The sequence below is a fragment of the Myotis myotis genome, unplaced genomic scaffold (genome assembly GCF_014108235.1).
Source record: "Myotis myotis isolate mMyoMyo1 unplaced genomic scaffold, mMyoMyo1.p scaffold_m19_p_3, whole genome shotgun sequence".
Classification (NCBI taxonomy): domain Eukaryota; kingdom Metazoa; phylum Chordata; class Mammalia; order Chiroptera; family Vespertilionidae; genus Myotis; species Myotis myotis.
In genome coordinates, this window is record NW_023416335.1 from 20,249,625 (window position 1) to 20,271,671 (window position 22,047).

General features: G+C 39.1%; 1 protein-coding gene across 1 annotated transcript in view; it reads left to right on the forward strand.

Moving 5' to 3' along the window:
* Positions 1-22,047, forward strand: part of KCNU1 (potassium calcium-activated channel subfamily U member 1) — a 121,419-nt gene that overhangs the window by 50,341 nt on the left and 49,031 nt on the right. The window contains 1 exon segment of the mRNA XM_036297221.1: positions 3,106-3,223. Coding sequence (XP_036153114.1) covers positions 3,106-3,223 — 118 coding nt within the window.

The window sequence follows — 22,047 nt, forward strand, 5'->3', positions numbered from 1 at the left end:
AGTGGTTCTTATCCAGAATACATAATATAACTTTTTAGGTGTGTCACAATGATTGGCAAATATAACATTTTGTAAATATTTGCAACAAATTAGGTATTTAGTAAATTGGAGAAGATTCGGAATTATCCAAATAATGCAGTAATTATTTTCACTCATTTGAACACCTGATAAGACTTTTTGAGGGAGATAGAAAGGAATAGAATTATTGCTATCTACATGGAAATCATGCATGAGGCATGTCTTAACATGTGGTCTTACCATGTATGCCAGGAAAGGAAAATGTTTGCTCATAGCTTTCAAGGAAATCGCTACTTGGGGAAGAGAGAGATAATTACACCATTGGCCACATATAGGACTTTCATTTTTTCCAGTCATTCGCAGGACTTAGCTACCATGTCTTTTTTGATGTCTAATGGTCTATTCAGAAACATTTTTTAGAATATCCATAGGGAAGTCATAGTAAGCTGTGGCAAGACATTATTAGTCTAGGTAGGCAATATCCATTCTATTTTATTTCTTGTCTCAAACATGCAAAAATAATTATTTGCATGCTGTAAGCTATAGATAGATAAAAAATATAAATAAAGAAGCCTAGCCGGTATGGCTCAGTGGTTGACTATTGACCTATGAACCAGCAGGTCACAGTTCAATTCCAGGTCAGGGCACATGCTTGGGTTGCGGGCTTAATCGCCAGTGTGGGGTGTGCAGGAGGTAGCCTCCTTGATGACTACCTCTTATCTTTGATGACTCTCTCTTATCTTTGATGTTTCTATCTCTCCCTCTCCCTTCCTCTCTGAAATCAATAAAAAATATATATTTTAAAAATTTATATAAATAAATAAAATGATTAAGCTGTTTTAGAATGACTTGAGAGAGGTGGCTTTGTCTTCCTGTTTTTATTTTATTCTTTGCTTTTTCCTAAGCATTTGAAGCAGCATAGAAGCTGGGGCAAGGGCAACAATAGTGTTGCTTATCTGCACCCTGGTGGAGAGAACACTTTTAGATTTTTTTGAAGGTCATTTGTATCATAGAATTCAGAGTTGGAAGGAAGCATTTCACCTTTTACCTCCAGTCCGCCTACACACAGCCAGAGACTTCTCCAGTCCTCATACAAGCTGTTCTTTCCGATCCCCACATACATGCACGTCCTTCGATAATTATGAAAGCTTCCAACATTATACGATCATAATGTGTTTTCAGAAGATATTTTATTAAGCATGGTACCGGGAAAGATTCAAAGCTTTAGCAAAAATTTCACACTCTTTTTTTTAGGACCTGGCAAATGTTGTTGGCTGGAGAGTTAGGCTTTGAGAAGGCAGAGACTTCCCGAAAGTCCCATTGTTCCTAAGCCAGTTTGAGCATGTTGCTCTTTACATTCCACAGCTCAGCTTCTATCCCGAATACTAAGCCGCTAGCCTTTAAAGACTGACAGTTGGTAACACACTAGTTCTCACTCAGACTTTTCTTCAGATGTTCCCTCCCCGGGCCATTCCCCCAGGGCAAAAGGTAACCAGGAAATAAGGAAACATCAGTCAACCTGAAAGCCCACATCAAGCCTCCATACGTAAGTGGAGGCTTCTGAGGATTACAGGTAGGGAGCAATCTTATGCCAAGCCTGGCTCCTAGCACACCTGTGTGATGCAATTACTGATTATTTAAGCTGACAAATCACCTAAACAAAGGATGTCTCTCTTCTTCCAGAAGTGTGTTTTTGACTCGATTGATATTTTCCATAGATTACAATAGTTCAGAAAGAATCACCACAAAAGAAGAGGGATACCAAGATTTTCTTGTGGCTTTTTCTGTCTGCAGTTATCCAAAATCTGGTGCTATGTGGTTTAAAGCCTTGTTCCACATGAACTCCCCATTCAGAGTAGTAGTGGTACCAAGATGATTCTTAAATTGACACACGAAGACAAGGCCAGCTCTTTCTTCTCTATTTGTGTGGGTGAGGGAAGAGGAGGAGTAGCAATGATGACTGTTCTTTGACTTTGTCCTCACTCAGATAACTTCTTCTCAGATGATCTTCACATCTCTGACAGGTTCAGGGAAGCAGATAATGCAGGGCCCTTAAGAGTGAAAGAGAAGCATTTAACTTCCAAAGCTCTCCTTAGAATGTTATTTTTTTTATCATAATACCAAGTGCCAAGTGACCAATAAAGGTTTCCTATCCTAGTGTGTTGAAAGGATTCTGAAATAAGAATGGCATGATGGGGTATCAACATGTGCATGCAGGACGAAGTCAGCTTTTTCCACTTCAGTGCAGCTTCATGTTGCTCATTTTATTATTAAATTGCAAACATTCTTGCATGTATCCTCACGATCACCCTCTGAAACCCCAGTATTATCCCCATTTGTAGATAAAATACTTACTTTTGTATTATTTTCAGATTTTGAACTTTACAAATTTTCTAGGAATTAATAATAAAGAAGCCATGAAGGAAAATAAAATAAAAGGAGCCAATGTCCTAGTACATTGGTCGGCAAACTGCAGCTGGCGAGCCACATGTGGCTCTGTGGCCCTTTGAGTGTGGCTCTTCCACAAAATACCACGTGCAGGCGCGCATGTACAGTGCAATTGAAACTTCGTGACCCATGAGCAGAAGTTGGTATTTTGTGGAAGAGCCACACTCAAGGGGCCAAAGAGCCGCATGTGACTCGCGAGCCGCAGTTTGCCGACCACTGTCCTAGTAGAATGAATTGCAATCTGAGCAGGGAGAAGGGGATTGTATCGTGCGTTGTTGTTTTTCTTAGAGTCCTATAGTGGCTCTTCACCTCGTCTGTAGTAAGAAGGTTCCTTGGATGCAATGCTTTTGGGTGAGATGGGAGGAGTGATGGATTAGAAAAATACAGCAGCAACTCAATAGGTACTTATTTTAAACATACTATATGGTATTGAATCCTCACAATCATTTTCCACCTACTCTTAATTCTACAGAAGGAAATTACAGAGCCTTCTATAATTGACCCTCTTAGAACTAGTGTGTAGGTAAGGATCCCCAGCTACTCCCTAGTTAGGGGCTTAGAAATATCTCAGCCATTAGTTTCAAAATCTCTAGTGAACAGATATTATGCCAACTTACTAAGATTGCAATGCTATTGCAGGGCCAAAAATAGTGCCAACGTCTACCACCAGCATGAAGGAACCCTCTGGGACAGCAATTCGCGGTTTTATTTCAAGGGAAGAATCAAGTACGAGTAGCTACTTGATCTGTGCCAACGGGTAAGAGCCTCAGAGAACTCTGGTCCCCTATGGCTTTCTGAGAATCCCAGGGCAATAAAAATTTGACTGAAACCAGAATATTTGCTTTATCAGCTTCTATACTGACCAATGAAATTGTTTCTCACCAACATGAATTCATCCCTTCTTCTCCCAATATCATTAAACTAAGTAAATATACCTCCCCCATAGTCCTGAGATAACTTATATGATAACCAAAGGTTATGTATGCAGTTTCTTTCAGATTACCTTTCAAGCACTCTAGAAGTGTGGGTTGGATGGCATTTCAACTATTTCCAGATGGCTTTTTTTAGTATTAATATTTCCCCCCTTTCCAACAAATTGATGATAAAATTGTCTTTGTTTCAGAATCTGCTAAATAGGGTCAGTAAATTCTGCCCCCCTTTTTTCCTACAGCTCTTTAATACATTAAAACCTTGATTAATTAGAATGCAGAGTTGGAGGGGGAGGGTGATATGTCTAGAGATTTTAAATACAGAGTTGATCTAAAAATTCCATTACTATAAACTTTATTATGAATAACTCTGTAATATGTTGGCAACATTGTAATTTAGTAGCTATCTGATACCAAGAAAATATTTAATGCTTGAGAAATGTGATTGTGTACCATTAAATACTGTATTATAAGCAGAGCATAGTCATTATGCTCTGGAATTATATAAGGTAAGTTCAAGTGCTGGCTCTAAGCTATATGATCTTGGACAAGTTGCTTAACATCTAGGTGCTTCAGTTTTGATATCTTAAATTAGTATAATAGTAATTAATTCTCTATAGGATTTTTTGTAATGAGATTAGGTATTTAAAGTACTTTTCTTGACTCCTGGCTGAGGTAAGTGCTCAGTTAATATTACTTATTGTTGCAGTTATCAATTATTGTATCTAAGAAGGTGTATAAAATTGGATTGAATATGTAATAAATGCAGAACTTTTCAAATATGTGGATTTTGAGATAAATCCTTAATCTTGTTTTTGCTATAATTCACCTCTTTCTTAGAATACAAGAAAACTCATGCTTTTGCTTAACTAGGATCCCGGATTGATGGGTCAATTTAACGGGGGTTTTACTGTGCCTCTTCTACAGGGGAAGCAGGTGTTAAATGTCTGAGCCAGCAAATGTGCCACTACTTCATGTCTGCACTAGGAGGAATATCAAAGTCCTAGGAATTTTAGTTTCTACCTTTCTTTGCCTTTTATTCTAGGATTTTATGACTGAGATAATCTCTGAGAAAGGATTAAGCACTGTTTAGAGGAAAGGTACTGTGGAATTTTGTGAATTCATACTTTGCCCCACTCTTAATGACAGCTACAGACTAACAAGGGGACTTACAGATCTTTCTATTTTCTTTTAAAATGGTGGGTAAATAGAAATTTATTGAATGTCTCTATGTGCTAAGTAGGCATCTGCTTGATGTGTTTGTAGAGATAGAAATCACGTTTAATCTCCTAGGCCAGTGGTTGGCAAACTCATTAGACAACAGTAGAGCCAAATATCAACAGTACTTTTTAAAAATAGACTCGCCCAGGCCGAAAACTGACTTCTGTGCATGGACCACAAAGTTTCAATCGCACTGTATGTGCGTGCCCGCATGTGGTATTTTGTGGAAGAGCCACACTCAAGGGGCCAAAGAGCCGCATGTGGCTCGTGAGCCGTAGTATGCTGGCCACGGTCCTAGGCAATCTAGTGGGTAAACAAGACAAATTCATATAAAATCAACCAGAGGCCAGATAAGGCAGCATTTCAAGTGTTGTATTGATGATTCTAGCAGAAGGTCAAAGAGAAAGAAGTTAGGAGGGCTGCATGATTGTTCCAGAAAGTTTCCTGTGGGAGTTGGGGTTTGGGAAGGTAAATGAGAGTGGGAATCTCAACTCCTGGAAGGATATGACATGGGTGAGGCACGGGGCAAACATGGAACCCTCCATGTACCAGCTGACCTGATGAGAAGTAATAAGTAGAGTGCTGTGAGAAATAATACCTAAAATTTCTTAAGAATACATTCTTTGTTATTGATATTGTGTATGCGCGTGTTTGTGTGTGTGTGTGTGTGTGTGTGTATTATGTCTACGCTAATGCAAAGTTGTTACAAAGTTCAATTGGAAAGTTGTTTGGATAGTGTAAAGACAATCTGTGCTCCAACCATGTTTATACTTTTATTTATTCTTTGCTATATCTTTTGTGATGATAGAGGATTGGCAATTCATGGATAATAAAAGCCACAGAAAATCCTTAAATGTAATTTTAGCCATTCAGTTTCACTGACTTTTCCCACTATCCTTTAAGACAGCTATAAAAACAAAATAATTTAACTTACTGTTATTTTTCCCATTGTCTTTAATTCCCACATTGTCTGTGACAAATAAGAAAATAGTCTAAAGCAGGTATCTACAAGGAGAATTGATCCACACGGCCTAGTCTATCCACAGACTGGGCCTATCAGCCTTATATCTGGCTGGATGATCCTTGAATATGCTTTAAAAACCCATAAATAAGGTAAGAGAAGTGAAAGTAACCCATCCAGATAATCTTTATGATGATGCTTAATTCGCTTATACCTCTTAATTTAAAAGCAAGATAGGTTCACATTTACTAGAGGCTTAAGAAAAAACTCTAATCACCCTGGCTGGTGTGGCTCAGTTGGTTGAGTGTCCTCTCATGTACGGTTCAATTACTGGTTAGATTAGGACACATGCCTGGGATGTGGGCTTGATCTCCAGTAAGGGGCATACAGGAGGCAGCCAATTGATGTTTCTCTCTCTCCCTATCCCTTCCTCTCTCTAAAATAAAACAACAACAACAACAAAACCCACACAGACAAACAAAAACACTAATCAGGGCCATACTGCTGGTTATACAGTGGTATACCCTTAGATAAGTACCATTTGTGGGTGAATTTCTGTGATACTTCATCAATGGAGTTGGTTAGCTTAGCTGATTTAAATACATTGTTAATGAGATCAATGGCAGGTTCTGCCCCCACTTTGTACTATAGCAGTGGTCGGCAAACTGTGGCTCGTGAGCCATATGTGGCTCTTTAGCCCCTTGAGTGTGGTCACGAAGTTTCAATCGCACTGTATGTGCGCGCCCACATGTGGTATTTTGTGGAAAAGCCACACTCAAGGGGCCGCAGTTTGCTAACGACTGTAGAATAGAGTGGATTTTTAAATATATGTATATTTTTATTGATTTCAGAGAGGAAAGAGAATCATCCATTGGCTGCCTCCTGCATGCCCTACTGGGGATCTAGCCTGCAACCTAGGCATATGCCCTGATAAGGAATCAAATCTTGACCTCCTGGTTCATAGGTCTATACTCAACCATTGAGCAACACCAGCTAGGCAAATAGGGTGGCTTTTTCTTTTGTTGTTCATTTTTATTTTTTTAAAGGGTAAAGGTAACTCTAGCCAGCAAATTGGCAAACATAAGTAATGGGTAACAACAATGAGTGATAAAATGGCCTTGATAGCTTCATAGAGACAAATAGGCATTATTAGGGGGGAAATGTCAAATACATGATCTGTGCTATTTGTGATCTATTTGTGGATGTCTTAATAATATTACATTCACATACAAAAATCAACATAATATTATTTATAGTTTTGCTGACAATGGGCCTAATGCTTTTAGAGTTGTTATCTTCAGGCCAGCAGTGGGTTTTCTGGTCAGTTCAGAAACTGCAATTTTCTATTCTTAGTACTTAAAGCCATACAGACAGCTCTAACTTCTACAACAGTTATAGTCCAACATTTCATTATATGCCTGGTGTCTCTACTTTCCCACAGAATAAGCAATGTTATAAATAGAAATTAGGTTCTTAGACTAGCACACACAATTCTATTTAATAGATGGTAGTTGAATATGTATTTGTTGAATAAATAAACACTAGGTCTATTCACCTGAGTCCTGTGTCTTTAAACCAATGGGTTATGTAATGAGAGAAGATGAATATTTCCTCTTCCTTTTCAGGGTGATAAAATTAGACCTATGCAAAAAAATTTATGTTTTTATTGAGGTTAGAGAGGGAGAAGGAGGGAGGGAGGGAGAGGGAGAGAGAGAGAGAGAGAGAGAGAGAGAGAGAGAGAGAGAGAGAGAGAAACATCCATGTGAGAAAGAAACATTGATCGATTGCTTCCCGTATGCTCCCTGACCTGGGATAGACCTACAACCTGAGTATGTGCCCTGACCAGGAATAGAACCCGTGACCCTTCAGTGTACAGGACGATGCTCAAAGCAACTAAGTCACACTGACCAGGGCAGACCTTGAAACATTTTATGATAAACAAAAATGCATCTCAACCATTCCTAGAGCCCCTTTGTTTGCTTCCAATTTCTTTATTCTGGTCACCCCACTTTGGGTGAGCTGAGGGGGGTCTGTCTATTTTATCTTTTCACAAGTATTTATTATTCTCTGCCTCTTCTTTATCAAAATTCACTTCTTTAGTAAAATTGATTTTAACTAGATATTAAAAAGAAAATAATTAGATACAACTAATTTAAGTCATGGTATGACTGACCAATAACACTATATCCACATCAAGTCATTCAGTATTTTTAATAGTGGGTGTTTATAAACCCAAGTAGGTATTGACATATATTGAACCAGTGAAACAAGAAGAGGCAGACATTCCCAAGCAGGCTATGTTAGAACTGAGCCAGGTGAGGAAACCATTTCTAAGAGAAAGGTTTGTCTTCTTTGAGCTTATCAGCCCTTCCCTCACATTTCTCCCTCTGGGTCTGCCTAATTCAACTCCAATAGACTACTTTGAAATCTGAATGCATCTTCCCACATAACTTCCCTTCCCACTGTGTCTTTGTGAAACTTATAGCCAAGGTCATATTTATAATATCAGCTTCTCTATGCTCTTCGTATTCGTTCAGAAATACCAGAGACCATGGATGTTATTTATTTTTCTCTCTTTTCTAATGTTCAAGTCAGTCAGAGCTCTTTAAAGGTCAAATGCCCATAAACATCAGCCATGAGGATTGTCACGATAGCAGGCATAAGCCCTAGATAACCATTCTCTTTAGGGTTCTTTTTTTTTTTTTTTGCTTTTTAATAAAAATATATTTTTATTGATTCCAGAGAGGAAGGTAGAAGGAGAGATATAAACATTAATGATAAGAAAGACTCATTGATTGGCTGCCTCCTGCACACCCACTACCACGGATCAAGCCTGCAACCCAAACATGTGCCATGATGGAGAATCAAACTGTGACCTCCTGGTTCATAAGTCGACACTCAACCACTGAGCCACACCAGTTGGGCATTTCTCTTTAGCTCTTAAGCTTCAGTTTCCTCATCTGCAAAATAGAAATAATATTAGAACCTAAGCAATTGAAATGTTGTGAGGATTTAATGAAATAAAACTTATAAAGTTTTTATGTAGCACCTAACACAATACAAATTGAGCAAGTAGAAAATAGTTCATATTGATGTCATTCTGTTCTCTCATTCCCCTCTGCCAACATTTCATTGGCTCCTATATTTCCATGCTTTGCAACCATTTTTTTTTTCCACATTCAGAGGGAGAGGATTTGAAATATAAGTTCTTCCAAAATTTCAGTCTCTACCACTCACCACTCATAGGCCATCAGCTACATGGAGCATATCAACAGGTTTTTTGTGAAGATCTATAATGCAGTGCCTCATGCTGGTTCATTCACTTTGCCACCTCCAAGGCTGCCTTGAGCTTGCCATTTTCCCCTCCAGAACATTCCTTTTCTATGGCAATTCCAGCTTCTTCCTTGGCTATTTCCCAGTGCCTTCCAGCTCAACTGATCCCATGGAAGACTTCAGTTTCTGGGAAAATTACAGTCCACTCAGAAGGACTGCCAGGATATCCTCTCTCAGGCCAGAAGCATGTTAGTACAAGGCGTGTACTGACACTAAGGGCCTGGAGAAAACCATCCAACTGGGAGAAGTGGTTTCTCTTCTGGGACACCCACTTCCAGCCCTATGTTATTTATACCCGGGCATGACTCCATGACTCCTGAGACATCTATCCTTGTGACCTCTCACTTTTAGGTACTATGCCCCCCTCCAGCGCACACGCAACACACACACACACACACCCACACACCCACACACACACACACACACAGTTCTCTTAGGAAATGAAACAGGACCCTTCTTCCATTTTTACTCCCAGTTCTGCACACTTTATTGATTGCCGTGCCCTGGATGATCCCAGCAAGAGAAACCACATCTTTTAGCTTCTGTGATGTCTGAACTCTTACTGAGGACCAGTTTCCAGGGTCTTTCCAAGGGCAGAATATTTGCAAAGAAATTACTGCACGTGGTCCTTCCCTATTCACGATCATCTGTCTGAGCTTTCTACAGAAATTGATACTATGAGATCTGAACAGGCACCTTTTTCCCGTTCTTTTATATCAAGCTTTTAAAATGGCTTTCCCTCTCAACAAGCATACACTTTTCTATTTGAGTAAAATATAGTCCATAACTGGGAAACCAAAAGCATGCCATTGGTATGAAGTTTAATAAGCATTTTTTCAAGTTTCATTACAAAGTTCAAAGTAAACAATTACACAATATGTATCCATAAACAGTTATAGGTATAGGTATGAGGGTAGGGATAGAGATAGATTGACACAACAAAAATGATATTTTTAAGCACAACCAGCCTGAGTTCCAAAGATAGGTTAGGGTGACAAGGGTTGTAGAAGAATAAGAATTTCAAAAGAATGAGTAGGTATTTTCCTTTAGACCAGTGGTTCCCAGTGTGGGGCACATGCCCCACAGGGGGGCAATTTGATATTTAAGAGGGGCAATTTGAAAATGAGTTATTAACAGTGAATTTTTTGCATTTCTTATGGTTCTAGAGGCCTCAGATACAGTATATAAATATATATTGTGACATATTTATGCATTTCAGTACTTTGTATGTGTTTTGAAACTTCATTTGCTATTTTTTCATATCACTTCATATTATTATTATTTTTTTAACAATTTCTTAGTGATTTCTTCCTCAGTATTTCAACTGTCCTTTTGCTCTTTTATTTTTCTCTTTCATGGATGCCATGTTCTTTGGAAGCTTGTTTAGAACAAGTTTATGGCCCTTTAGGCTTCCTCCACATGACTAGTTCACTTTTTGAATAATAAGAATTATAGGTCACAGGGGGACATCAGGATTTTAGCCACTTAGGTGGGGCATGGCCAAAAACAGGTTGGAAACCACGGTTTTAGACTCTCCAAATACCTCTTTTCTAGTTCCTTTCTTGTTCCCATCTAGGCAAACACTGGGTCTCTGAGAAGCAATGTGCCACAGCTCTAGCAAAATACCATGGATGTGGGAATAATTTATCAAATATGTATTGAATAAGTTATATTTTAGATTTAAAAACAATATCTTATTACTATTACTTGAAAATAGAAGACAAAGAGAGCTTCAAGCTTCATAAAAGTGTCTTAAGAATACCATAGAAAATTCAACATATCCCTCCATAAATCTCCTCGCCCTCACCCTGTCTGTTTGACTAGCTTCGGAGGTTGCAATAAAGGAGAGACAAAAGCCTTTTTAAAACCTCTTTGTGATTGTGTGGACAGGTCTGAAGAAAAATGAAGTCAAACTCTCCTAGGACTTGTGGTTATGGAAATTTCCATTGATTTAGCTGGATAGTCAGATGAGGAAGCAGTCTTCATAACATAGGCATAAAAATCAGAGTGTGACAACCGATCATTTACTGAGTGTGTATATTAATTTGCATTAAATACTACATTTTTACATGTTATCCTTCTTATGTGTAATCTCCTAAAAGACAGGGGTGCGACCTTGTCGGTTTGGGGTCATATATAAAAGACCAACTGGACAAGACAAGGTGAAAATCATGTGAAGCTTAGTCACTGCTTTTTAAGTAAAACTCTGTTCAAGGAATAAGGACATGACTTACATAGTTTCTAAATCTAGGGGAAAAATGTGAATTATGCAATTGCCACAGATTTTTCATTCTCATTTTTTGCCCTCTGTTTGACACCCCATCATCACCCTTCTCAGGGACTCACAATTCCTAGCTACTTACTGCCCTTGTCAACATCTATTTGAATCGTCATTGGCAAAAACATGGGGGGAGAGGGGGTTGAGGACACATTTGTAATTCCTTAACTAATAAAGAATTTAAAGATTAAATAAAAGTTTACAATATTAACCCTTCCCAGGGTAGCTTTTCTTTTTATCAGGGAACCAGGACTGCAGCTAAGAATAGAGCCCTAACTGGGAGATTTCAGGCATCAATCAGAAGGGGAGGTATGACTTTAGGTGACATCTAGTCAAGGCCTCCTGGGTACATCCAGTACCACACCCTGAAGCCTAGTGCATGTTATGGCATGTTTATTTTTAGGTTACACAAGAGTGGTCAAGGAGGAGGCCACCCAGTCCTATGACTATAGCGGGGGCTCCAGAAGTGGACTGTCAAGGTCAGATCTCAGCTCTTTGACATCCACACTATGTGATCATGAGCAATTCCCTTATTGTTCTGTGGCTCAGGTTTCTCATCTATAAAAAAACAGGTACCAATCCCATAGGGCCAGCTAGAAGATTAAGTGTGAAACTCTTGGCCAAGTTCCTAGCAGAGAGTAAGCTCTCAATAAATGCCAGCCATTACCATGACACAGAAGACAGCATTGTCTACAAAGCAATCAAACCCATGATCTGGAGACTCACCTCAAAGTAGCTTTCTGCTAATATTTTATGAGCATTCTACATTTGTGGTGTTAAACCAACAGTGTGGGTAGGAGAGAGAGAGAGGACTTAGAGATAAATGTAATTTTAGTTTAAATATGAGGGGTGGCAAGGCTGCAGCAGAACTCATCTGTAGTAATGTTAGAGGTAGATCCAGCTCCTGTCCCCTATGAAGCAGCATGGTCTTCTCCTGGTAGAAATGATTTCTTTTTATTAGCCCCTGAAAATATAAGAATTTCTAGCCTATGTTAGACCCATGCTTGGCTCCTAAAGACCACTCTGGCTTTGATAGTGAAAGTCAAGGATCATAATTGTCCTGAACTCAGCATCAAATATCAGGGATGTTTACTCAGTGCATTATTGGCTTTCATGCAATCATCTATAACTTTTCCTTCAAACTTGCCAAGAACAAGTTAGCTTTGCATCTGTAACAGCCCCCACATAATTGGGAAAATCTTTTTTGCAAAGACAGAAGTAGGAAAAGACACCTTTAACAAAATCCTCTCCTCTTTACCCCAGAACTCCCTTCCTTTTCTCTCCCTCTGTCCTATCCTGTTCTACAACTGGCTGAAGAAGGCAAACATGAGGCAGGCAAGCTTCAGGGGCGCTGGGTAGCTTTACACCTTAGCAGCTGTCTTCAGCACATACGCAGCTATCAGGACAATAAAACATTGCTCAGTGCCTCTACCCCACAACCAATTAGGTCAGCTGTAAATATTGGAATTGCTTGGTAAACATGCTGGGAGATTGTGCTGACTTGTTAATATAAGTGAAAATGCAATTAGATTTATAACACTTTTTTTCCAAACCATAATTTACATCAACAACAACAACAGAAGAAAAAAATTCTCTTGCAACCTGCTGAAATATCATTATTAAAATGCACATGAAAAGTCAATTATGCCAGAGGGAGGCATTTAAGAGAAGTGCGTTTCCCTACCCTGGGATTATACCGTGGGGATTCCATATTTCTTATGTATTTATTTTTCCCTGAGATCTTTGCTGCTGCCAAATGAAAAGGAACAGATATTTTACTTATTTTACTCTGAAATATTGCTGCAGATAGTGCTAAAAGTAAACTAAATAACGTGGCTCGCTGGAGACCGGCTTTGCTCTCCTCCAAGCCCAGGGAAAAGCCGAGTCCTCACCGTTCTTCTTTATTTACAAGCCTGTCTCCCCTTAAGCAATGGTCATATTCCTTCAAACACATGGATATTAAATATTTTAACATTATTCTATTTTATACTCTAAACAAGTAGGTTATTCTATGGAATTCTATGGAGAACCTTTCTGTAAAGGTGAGAAATACATACCAGGCCTCTAGTATGTATACATATATATGTATTTATATAATTCATTTTATACATTTATACTTTATACATACTTTTATATACATGCATTGAAATATAAATATTTATAGGAAGATCTATATGAGTCTGAAATGGAGAGTGGCAAACTTAGACTTTGATCCAAAGGAGTATCTTAATCCATTGGTATGGCTCAGCAATTGAGAGCAATGTGAATGGTCTTCCAACATAAAATTGTTCACAGTTTTTACTTATTTACTGATGTCATTATGATGAATATTTTTATATTTACATTTTATTACAAGTAAAGAGCACATTAATATCCCTAGCTCTTAAAATAATATTGCATGGAAAACCTTTTTATACTGATTAGTTAGATTTGCTTCCGCTGAAATTTTCTGCTAAATTTGACTGTCAGCCAACTCTGGTACCTGGCTTTCGCTCTGTTGGGGGGTAAATCTGAATACTGTTGGAATTTTCTAAAGATCCCTGGTTTCAGCTTTTGCCCTCAGCATAAGTATTCAGCTGTCAGAACCATGGATAATGTGTTCTCCTTTTTTCTCCCTTGAATTCTGTTTTATTCCTTTGAGAACCTCTTTCTGTGGATCAGCCTCAGAAACCAGTTTTAAGAGACTTAGAGATGGCTTGGAGGGAAAAGACAACTGGGAAGGATGTGTAGGGCCAGGTCAATTATCTGGCCTGTGAGCTCAGCCTTCCACAAACAGTTCTCAGCACCCACACACCACCCAAACTAATTGATTTTCATCTGCATCCCTTAAGTTCACCCAGGAATAAGCTGTGAGGTGTGTGTGTGTCTGTGTGTGTGTGTGTGTGTAGAAATCAATGAACCCACGCACATAAGCACGTAAGGCTCTAACTTCTCTATATGTGTTCTGTTTTTTTTTTTTTTTTTTTTTTTAAATATATTTTATTGATTTTTTTACAGAGAGGAAGGGAGAGAGATAGAGAGCTAGAAACATCGATGAGAGAGAAACATCGATCAGCTGCCTCCTGCACATCTCCCACTGGGGATGTGCCCGCAACCAAGGCACATGCCCTTGACCGGAATCGAACCTGGGAGCCCTCAGTCCGCAGGCCAACGCTCTATCCACTGAGCCAAACCGGTTTCGGCTCTGTGTTGTTTTTTAACAGCTAATTTTTAGGAGAAAAGAGTAAACATATTAAAGTGTAAAACATGTAGAAACCATCCTGGGTAACTTTATATTCATCTGTTTTTCAAAGTCAAAGGCCTATGTCAGATGACTGTTAATCTTAAGGGATATTTGGGACCAGGAAGAATGCAGGAGAAATAAATTCTTATAATCCATATAAGCAGATTATCTCTAAAAATCCTGATTAGATTCCTCCCTTCAGAGGGTCTTTCAAAGTCTACCTTCCCACCTAGGGTCTTTTCATTCTTGAAGGGAGGAGGAATAAAAGTAACTTCTGAGTGAGCATCGTTTTGTCATCTCTACCTACAGATCTGTGGAGTGGCCTCAGGCTCTTTCTCCTTCTTGCTGCCTCTTTACTCTCTTTCATTTTACTGTTTCATCCACTGAATCTTGTCATAGGATTTCTCCAGGTGTATTTTTCCAAGCCAAGAAGAGTAGAGAGGCTCTGACACAACAGTTCCCGGGAGTATGGGTGCGTAGATGTAGGCATGCATATCAAACGTTCAGGGAACAGGAGCCTTCTTCTGATTGTATCCTGACCCATGATCTAGTTCCAGCCCCTGGCTGGCTTTTCACACTGAGAATCACAGTGTACAAGGCTAGATGTTAATGATGGGAGCGCTGAAGTTGAAAGGAAGCATTTCTCATGTTTTCTATGTTTTACCCCTAAAAATAACTTGAATCTCTCTACCCTTTCCATTTAATTCTCATCCCAATCCAAGTCACCATCTTCTCTTGCTAGACTACTATTGAAATGGCTTTTGACCTGGTCTTCCCACATCCTCTCTTGTCCCTTCTTACCTATTCCTATACTATACTTGGGATGATGTATCAACAGTGAAGATATGACAATAGTGCCTCCCTTCAATGATCTTTCAGTGCCCTTAGGAATGAGATCAAAAGTGTTAACATTGCCCTTGATCATGTCTCCCATACCTCTCACAAAAATCCCCTTAACTCAAATAATACTATCTTCTCTCACTTTCCCAAAATAAGCACCACACTTCTTTTTCTTGGGCCTATGCATATGTCTAGAATTGCTTTCCTTCTCACCTTTGTCTAATAAATTCTTACTATGTTCCAAGGGTACTCCAAAACTCAACTCAAAATACCCTGGATTACCAAGATGCAAAGGTCTTTGTATTTCATTAACATTGAAAAACAGTCCAGCATCTCATAATAAGGAATGAACTCCTTTCAAACAAAAACACATCTCTCATGTGGTCTCTTTATAAAGCTGATTTATCAATGAAATGTATATATTTTGATTAATGTCCAATTACTTGAAAATAGCAGAAATCCTTTAAAATAAAGACAAGAAATTTTCAAATAAGAAATCATGGAACACAAAATAGATAAGGGAGAAAGTGATGTATGCCTTCTGGTGACACTGGGGCCAGGCAGTGGAAGTCTGTGTGCCCTGAGGCGGCTACACACTGCCACTGGGTCACGGGAGCTGCCACATAGGCAGGATCCTTGGTACAAAGGCTCTCAGTAACTCTGACCTGCAGAATTTGGCTACTCCTGTCTTAGAGCCACATCCCAGCTCCAGTTCTACAAACTAGGTAACTAGATTCCCAGTGTCTCAGTTTCCCATTTCAGGAGTAAAGTATCTGATTGCGTCAGCTCAGTCAGATTCCCTGACTGGTCCAATCATATCCAGGAAGTGGCATCATCTGAAGCAAACTTGGCCATTATGTGGGGGCTAAGGCAGTTCTCAAGGAAGTAAAGAGATACAAATAATGGGCCTGGTAGAACACCTCGAAGGTTCTACTCCAATGAACACAAGAGCCACAGTCTTAATACCTGAATACATTTCAATGCGCTCACATCAATTAGAGGACATATATATCATGTCCCCTACAGAGTACACAATGGTATAGCGAGCACTTGTGGTGCCCAGTTAGTATTAAATCTATTCTCAAAGAGCATGCATGTGATATGCAAGAAAAAATGAAGCATCAGTTCCTTGAGAATGGATCGCATAAATCAATTCACTGCATATTTACATCTAATATTTGTGAGTGCCTTTGATGTGTATCGTGCTTTTACTAATTTATTAATTACAAAGTCACTTTGAGGGATGGGTCAGGTATTGTGCTAGAGATCAGAAAATTAATGAACTTAGTAAGGAAGGCTTCCTGCAGGAGGCAGATCTTGAGCTGTGTTTGAAATGCCAAATGCTTTAACAACTGGCCTACTGCGACCTGCATGAATAACAAATAATTAGTACAGGGTGTAGCAAACCTGATGGAAAGAAAATGCAGGTTGGTTTTCCCTCACGTGAAATTTTCCTGGCAACTGGTAAGCCATCAGGCCTTTCCTCAAGTACCTCTCTCAGGTCTTCTTGAAAGCCTGCCTAGAATGGGCACTGTAAAGATTAGCTTATGGCGTAGGTATTTGTAACATTTTAATAAGACTTGGAAGCTTAGATGTTATTCGCTGCAGCTGCCAATCAAGTACCTGTGTGAAAGCAAGACAAACATAACAATAAATGCTAAGCACTCCAGTGTGCAGCGAAGCTGGCAGGATGCACCGCAGGCTTTATGAACGCGTGAGAGTGAATATACAGAAGCTTGGGAAAAGGTCATTGGTATTTTTGGAGCAATAAATCAAGGATGCAAAGATTTGCATTTTGGCTGTATAACACACAGGGCTGGATTAGAGGGAGAGAATACTTTGAAGTAATATTTCTCTGCTGACTTGTTTTATTAGCTTCCTTTAAACATGTTACATTATTGCTTATAGAATTTCATTTACTCGGATTGGCAGCTTGATAAATACGTCTATTGGCGATGATTTGGATTGCTCTGGGCATTAATATTATTAAAACCTGTCACAAGGAAATGTCTGAAAGATGACTTACTGTAAAGATTACAGCATGAAATAAATCATCCTGTGGTATTTGTTACCATTTATGGCCTCTTGGAGCTGAGTCAATCCTTTTTTATGTTGCATTATTTTTCAAGTTTTTATAGCCTTACATTATATATTGCTGTCAGGAATGAACAGATGGGGTGTCGAACATGAGCTTTCTGAATAATTCCCACCCTCCAGTTATTTGTATGAAGGACAAGTGCAAAGCTGTGTGTTCTCAAGCAAAAAGGAGAGAGAACGAGGTGGAGAAGCTGCTGTTGAGGAAAAGGGATCCCTTTTGTCAGATTGTTCAGGCCAATTCCACCAGCTGGTTGGAATCCCTGACTGGCATTCACCCTGTTTGGGTTTCAAGCAAGAGCTGAGGTGGCTGTATTTGGCTCCAGAGAGACAACAAATGCCGTTCTCAAATGCATTTTCTCAGAGTGCCTCTTGTTGAAACACTTCCACATTTGGAGGTGAATGTGTCATACTGTCGTCCTAAAAAGCTGGGACATTTGTAAAAAAAATATAACCACACAAAAACAGCAGAACAACAAGAAGAAAGACATATGGAAAAGAATTCGTATTCTTTGATTGAATGACAAATGTGTGAGCACCCTGTGGGGTTGCACAAAGGATTCTGTGCAATCAGAATTGTGCAACAATCTGAATGGTTTAGATTTAGAACCTACATACAATGAATAAAAGAAGCCCATGGAGTTTTTGAGGCCCAGTATGAAAGAAGCAAGAACAGAGGTCTACAAGGCCTGTACACATTGAAGCCAGGTGTGCCCTTGGGAGTCTTTAGCTATTCTCCCTCCTCTGATGGGACCAGGCAGCTGCTTAATTGTCCCACAAGACCCTCTGTGGAGTCCTAAGGCTCTGCCACCACTGGAAACAAGCTCACTAAAAAACTAAAAAGCCAACCAACTTTTTAAGAGGATGGGGGGGGGGGCGTTTGTGTGAATTTTCCTCACTTACCTACCCTATCCACTACTATATCCATTCTGAGCATTCTATAAAGTACCAGCACATTGCAGAGGAGCACATAATAGGCACAGAAACTCAGAGACTGGCATTCAATGCTTACTGTTTCAGGACTTTGAGTGAGTTGCTTGATTTCTCATCATTGTGACATGTGTATTAGAATATATTTTTTCTGCTTAACTCACACCATTGCTGTGAAATGTCAAATCATACAATAGACACACACACACACACACACACACACACACACACACATACACACACACACATGTCTTAAAGTTTACTGGTTGCTCCATCTCTCAAAGATAGGTATTTTAATCATTATGGTACAACCAGTCTCTAACCTTCTCTCCTATAAAGTCTGCATTTTCTTGAGTTTATCACTGTCTCTTACTCCTCTTACTCATCTCCTCATCCCCAGGTCCCCTAATGTCAAGCCCTCCCTCCACCGTCTCTTTAAGTTGTCACCTTACTAGGAGTGATTTATATACAAATCATCGGAGTTTTAGCAGCCCCTACCCAAGACCATTCTCTGATGCTGTACCTCTGACTCTCTTGTCCCCCATCTCTTCTTTGTCATCTTCCCTAGGACTTTTTATATGAGTTTCTGTGTGTTAGTTTGTCTCATTTGCATGAAGATGCCATCTGGATACACCCACACAGATGTTGACATTCACCAGTCACACCTGAAAGAGCCACTGTGTCATTTTAGGCAAAGTTCACAGCTTTGCTGTCTTTCATTTGAGATCTCACTCTCTAGCAGGAGAGAAGTTTTCTGTCATGAACCCAGGGAGAAAATACTATAGGATACATTTCAGAGAGTTGAAAAGTTGATAAAGGCAGTCACTCTTACACAGAGTTGAATTTCTATATCTCTGTAAGAAATATCTAGCGTTACCTCTCTCTCTTTTCACTATTGCCCCTCACAAAGGAACATTTGCACAAGCCCCATTCACAACCAAACCAAGTTGGCAATGCTGAGCCTCCACAGTCTAACCAAACACAAATTTGTAACTCTTAAAGCTTACATCTGTCTATAAAGATATTCAGTTCTCATTTTTTATGTCTCCTTGTCTCCTTCCTCCTCTCCCTCCTTTATTCTATTTCTCCCTTCTTTTCTTCCTTCCTTATTTTGAATTGCTGTTTACTTTTGCTTCTCCAAAGATGTCCTGATTGAGTCATCAAAGTTCTTAGCTTCTTTTGAATAGGCACCATGGTGTCTGTGTTTCCATATAAAGGATCTCCCTTGTCTCAGAAGAGACCATGATTCCCTAACTTAAATAGTCATGGAATTACACGTTCTGTACTCTGTCATGGACCTGCCTTTGATGTTCTCTTGCCCACTCCTATGATGAGAAAACTCTTATGCTCGCCATTTTCCCCATTAATCTGTTGCCTTCTATACAAAGAGAAGCTTGGCACTAAGCTTGGAGTTTGGCTCTCCTATTCACTGGTATCCCCGTAATTTCTCTAGTCTAAATCTCCTATGTGTAAAATTAGACAAGAGATGAGATATGATCATCTAAATGTCCTTCAAGATTTAAGTTATCATTCACTCCTGTCAGTTGCCATAGCTGGAAACATCCTCATAGTAACTGATTTCTCCTTGTGCTTTGCCTTTTCTGGAGAGAAAGGATTCCCCTGGTGATAATTACCAGTGTCTTTCTCTGTCCAATTTCAGGATAATACCTAATTCAGAGTTTACAGACCCTTCTCCTCTTTGTTTTAGTTTTCATTACAAAAGTTATCATAAATCTACTAAAACCATTAAGCCATTCATTAAACTAGCTTAAAGGTGTGTGTGTGTGTGTGTGTGTGTGTGTGTGTGTGTGTGTGTGTGTGTGTTGTGTCCTGTCAGATGTGGGGTCAGGAAGAGATGCAATATGACCCAACTGCATGACATAATAAAGGTTCATAGTAATATCTAATTACTGCAACTCACCTCTTTATTATTAATTCCCCAATTCCAGGACATAAAATAATTTAATCATTTCAGAATTTGCATGACTAATGGAGTAAGTTCTGATAGAATAAGGATACGTTTCATAATTAGGTTTTGCCGGGAACTTGTACAAACCAGTCTATTTATAATTTGGTCAGTTCTTGATTTTTAATGAGGGCATTGAGAGTGACTGAAGCCTCTGGCAGCATTCACTTTATATTTTAATTACCCACGGTAATTCTGACAATTACACACATGTCATAAATCACATCATAATGACCCTTGAAGAAAGTATATTTAATTACAGAAGGGGGAGTTCTCAGATTAAACAGGTAGATGGGATGTGCTGAGATGTGAACCACATTTGAAAGCTGAGCTGCCTGATACTGTGACATGGAAGAACCAGACTCTGAAACTTGCATTATAGAGAATAAGGCCATTGTCAAATGTCCAGTTTTAGCTTTGACATATAAAAAGCTTTGAAGTCATCACTCCTGCCCTTACAATAACAAATAACCTGTTCAGATCAGAAATTAAAGATTTTTCTTCGCCCATCAGAAAAGTGAGGGCAAACCATCACTCTAAAATGAGGAGAGTCACAGGGGAGCTCTGGTTCCCTGGAGTTGGAACACTTACATGGTAAGTTTGATGAATTACTTCAGGTTGAATGTGGATGAGATGCTGAGTGCGAACCTCCTGAGGACTATACGCTTAGTGGGACCTCCACACTGGGGAGCTTTACCTCCAGGAACTCTATCCAGTGGTCTTAATGAAGAGCCAAGAACAATGCCCTCAGTAACTCAGGCCTAGGTAATGGAACACAGCCAAGGAAATCTCCATAACAAAAGCCTGCTCTCCAGGGAAAAAGATGTTACCAATGCCTGACCTTGGGTGAAGGTGTGGCATTTCTCCCACTCCACCCCCTTCTGGCCTTCCAGTGTCACTTGAGGGGTGACAGCTAAGATACACTTGTGAAGAGCACAGCCCTAAGATACAGACTCCACTGAGAAACTGAGATTTAATCACAAAATTACACAATGTTCTCTCCCACAATTTACCACCTTACTAGCAGGGTTCTAGTTTAACAACAGTGAATTATTGTTGAAAGAGCCTCAAGATGCAGACTAATCAAGAAAGAGTTCCTAGAGAAACCCATAGTGAATAAAGGAGACAAATCAAGGGCACTAGAGCAATTTGAAACCTATGGAAACTACAACTACAGCAAACATTAAATATGGTACAATTGCTAGCCAGATTAACATAAAACCTCACACTACAGATCTATTTACCTTAGTTCCTATTATCCAGTACACCATATCTCATTGTAAAAGAATTACAACGCATCCTAGAAGACAAGAAAAAACTCTATCTGAAGAAAAAAAGCAAGTATCAGAATGAGACTCAGATATGACATGATTTGGGTATTATTAGACAGAATTTAAAAGGAGTATAATTAATATGTTAAGGGTTTTAATAAAAAAGGTAGACAACATGGAAGAACAAATGGGTAATGTAAGCAGAAAGATGAAAACTCTACAAAAGAATTAGCAAGAAATGCTAGAAATAAAAAAAAATACTGTAACAAATTTAAAAATGCCTTGATAGGCTCACTGTAAACTGGATAGAGTGGAAGAGAGAATAAGTGAGCTTGAAGACATGTCATCAGAAATTTCCCAAACTTCTATGAAAGAGAAAAAGGAAGGATTAAAAGAAAAAAAGAAAATACTGAAGAAATATGAGACATTATCAAAATGCGTAGCATGTGTATAATTGGTATTTAAGGAGAAAAAAGAGAGAATGGAGCAGAAGAAATATTTAAAATAATACTGGCTGAGAATTTTCCAAAATTAA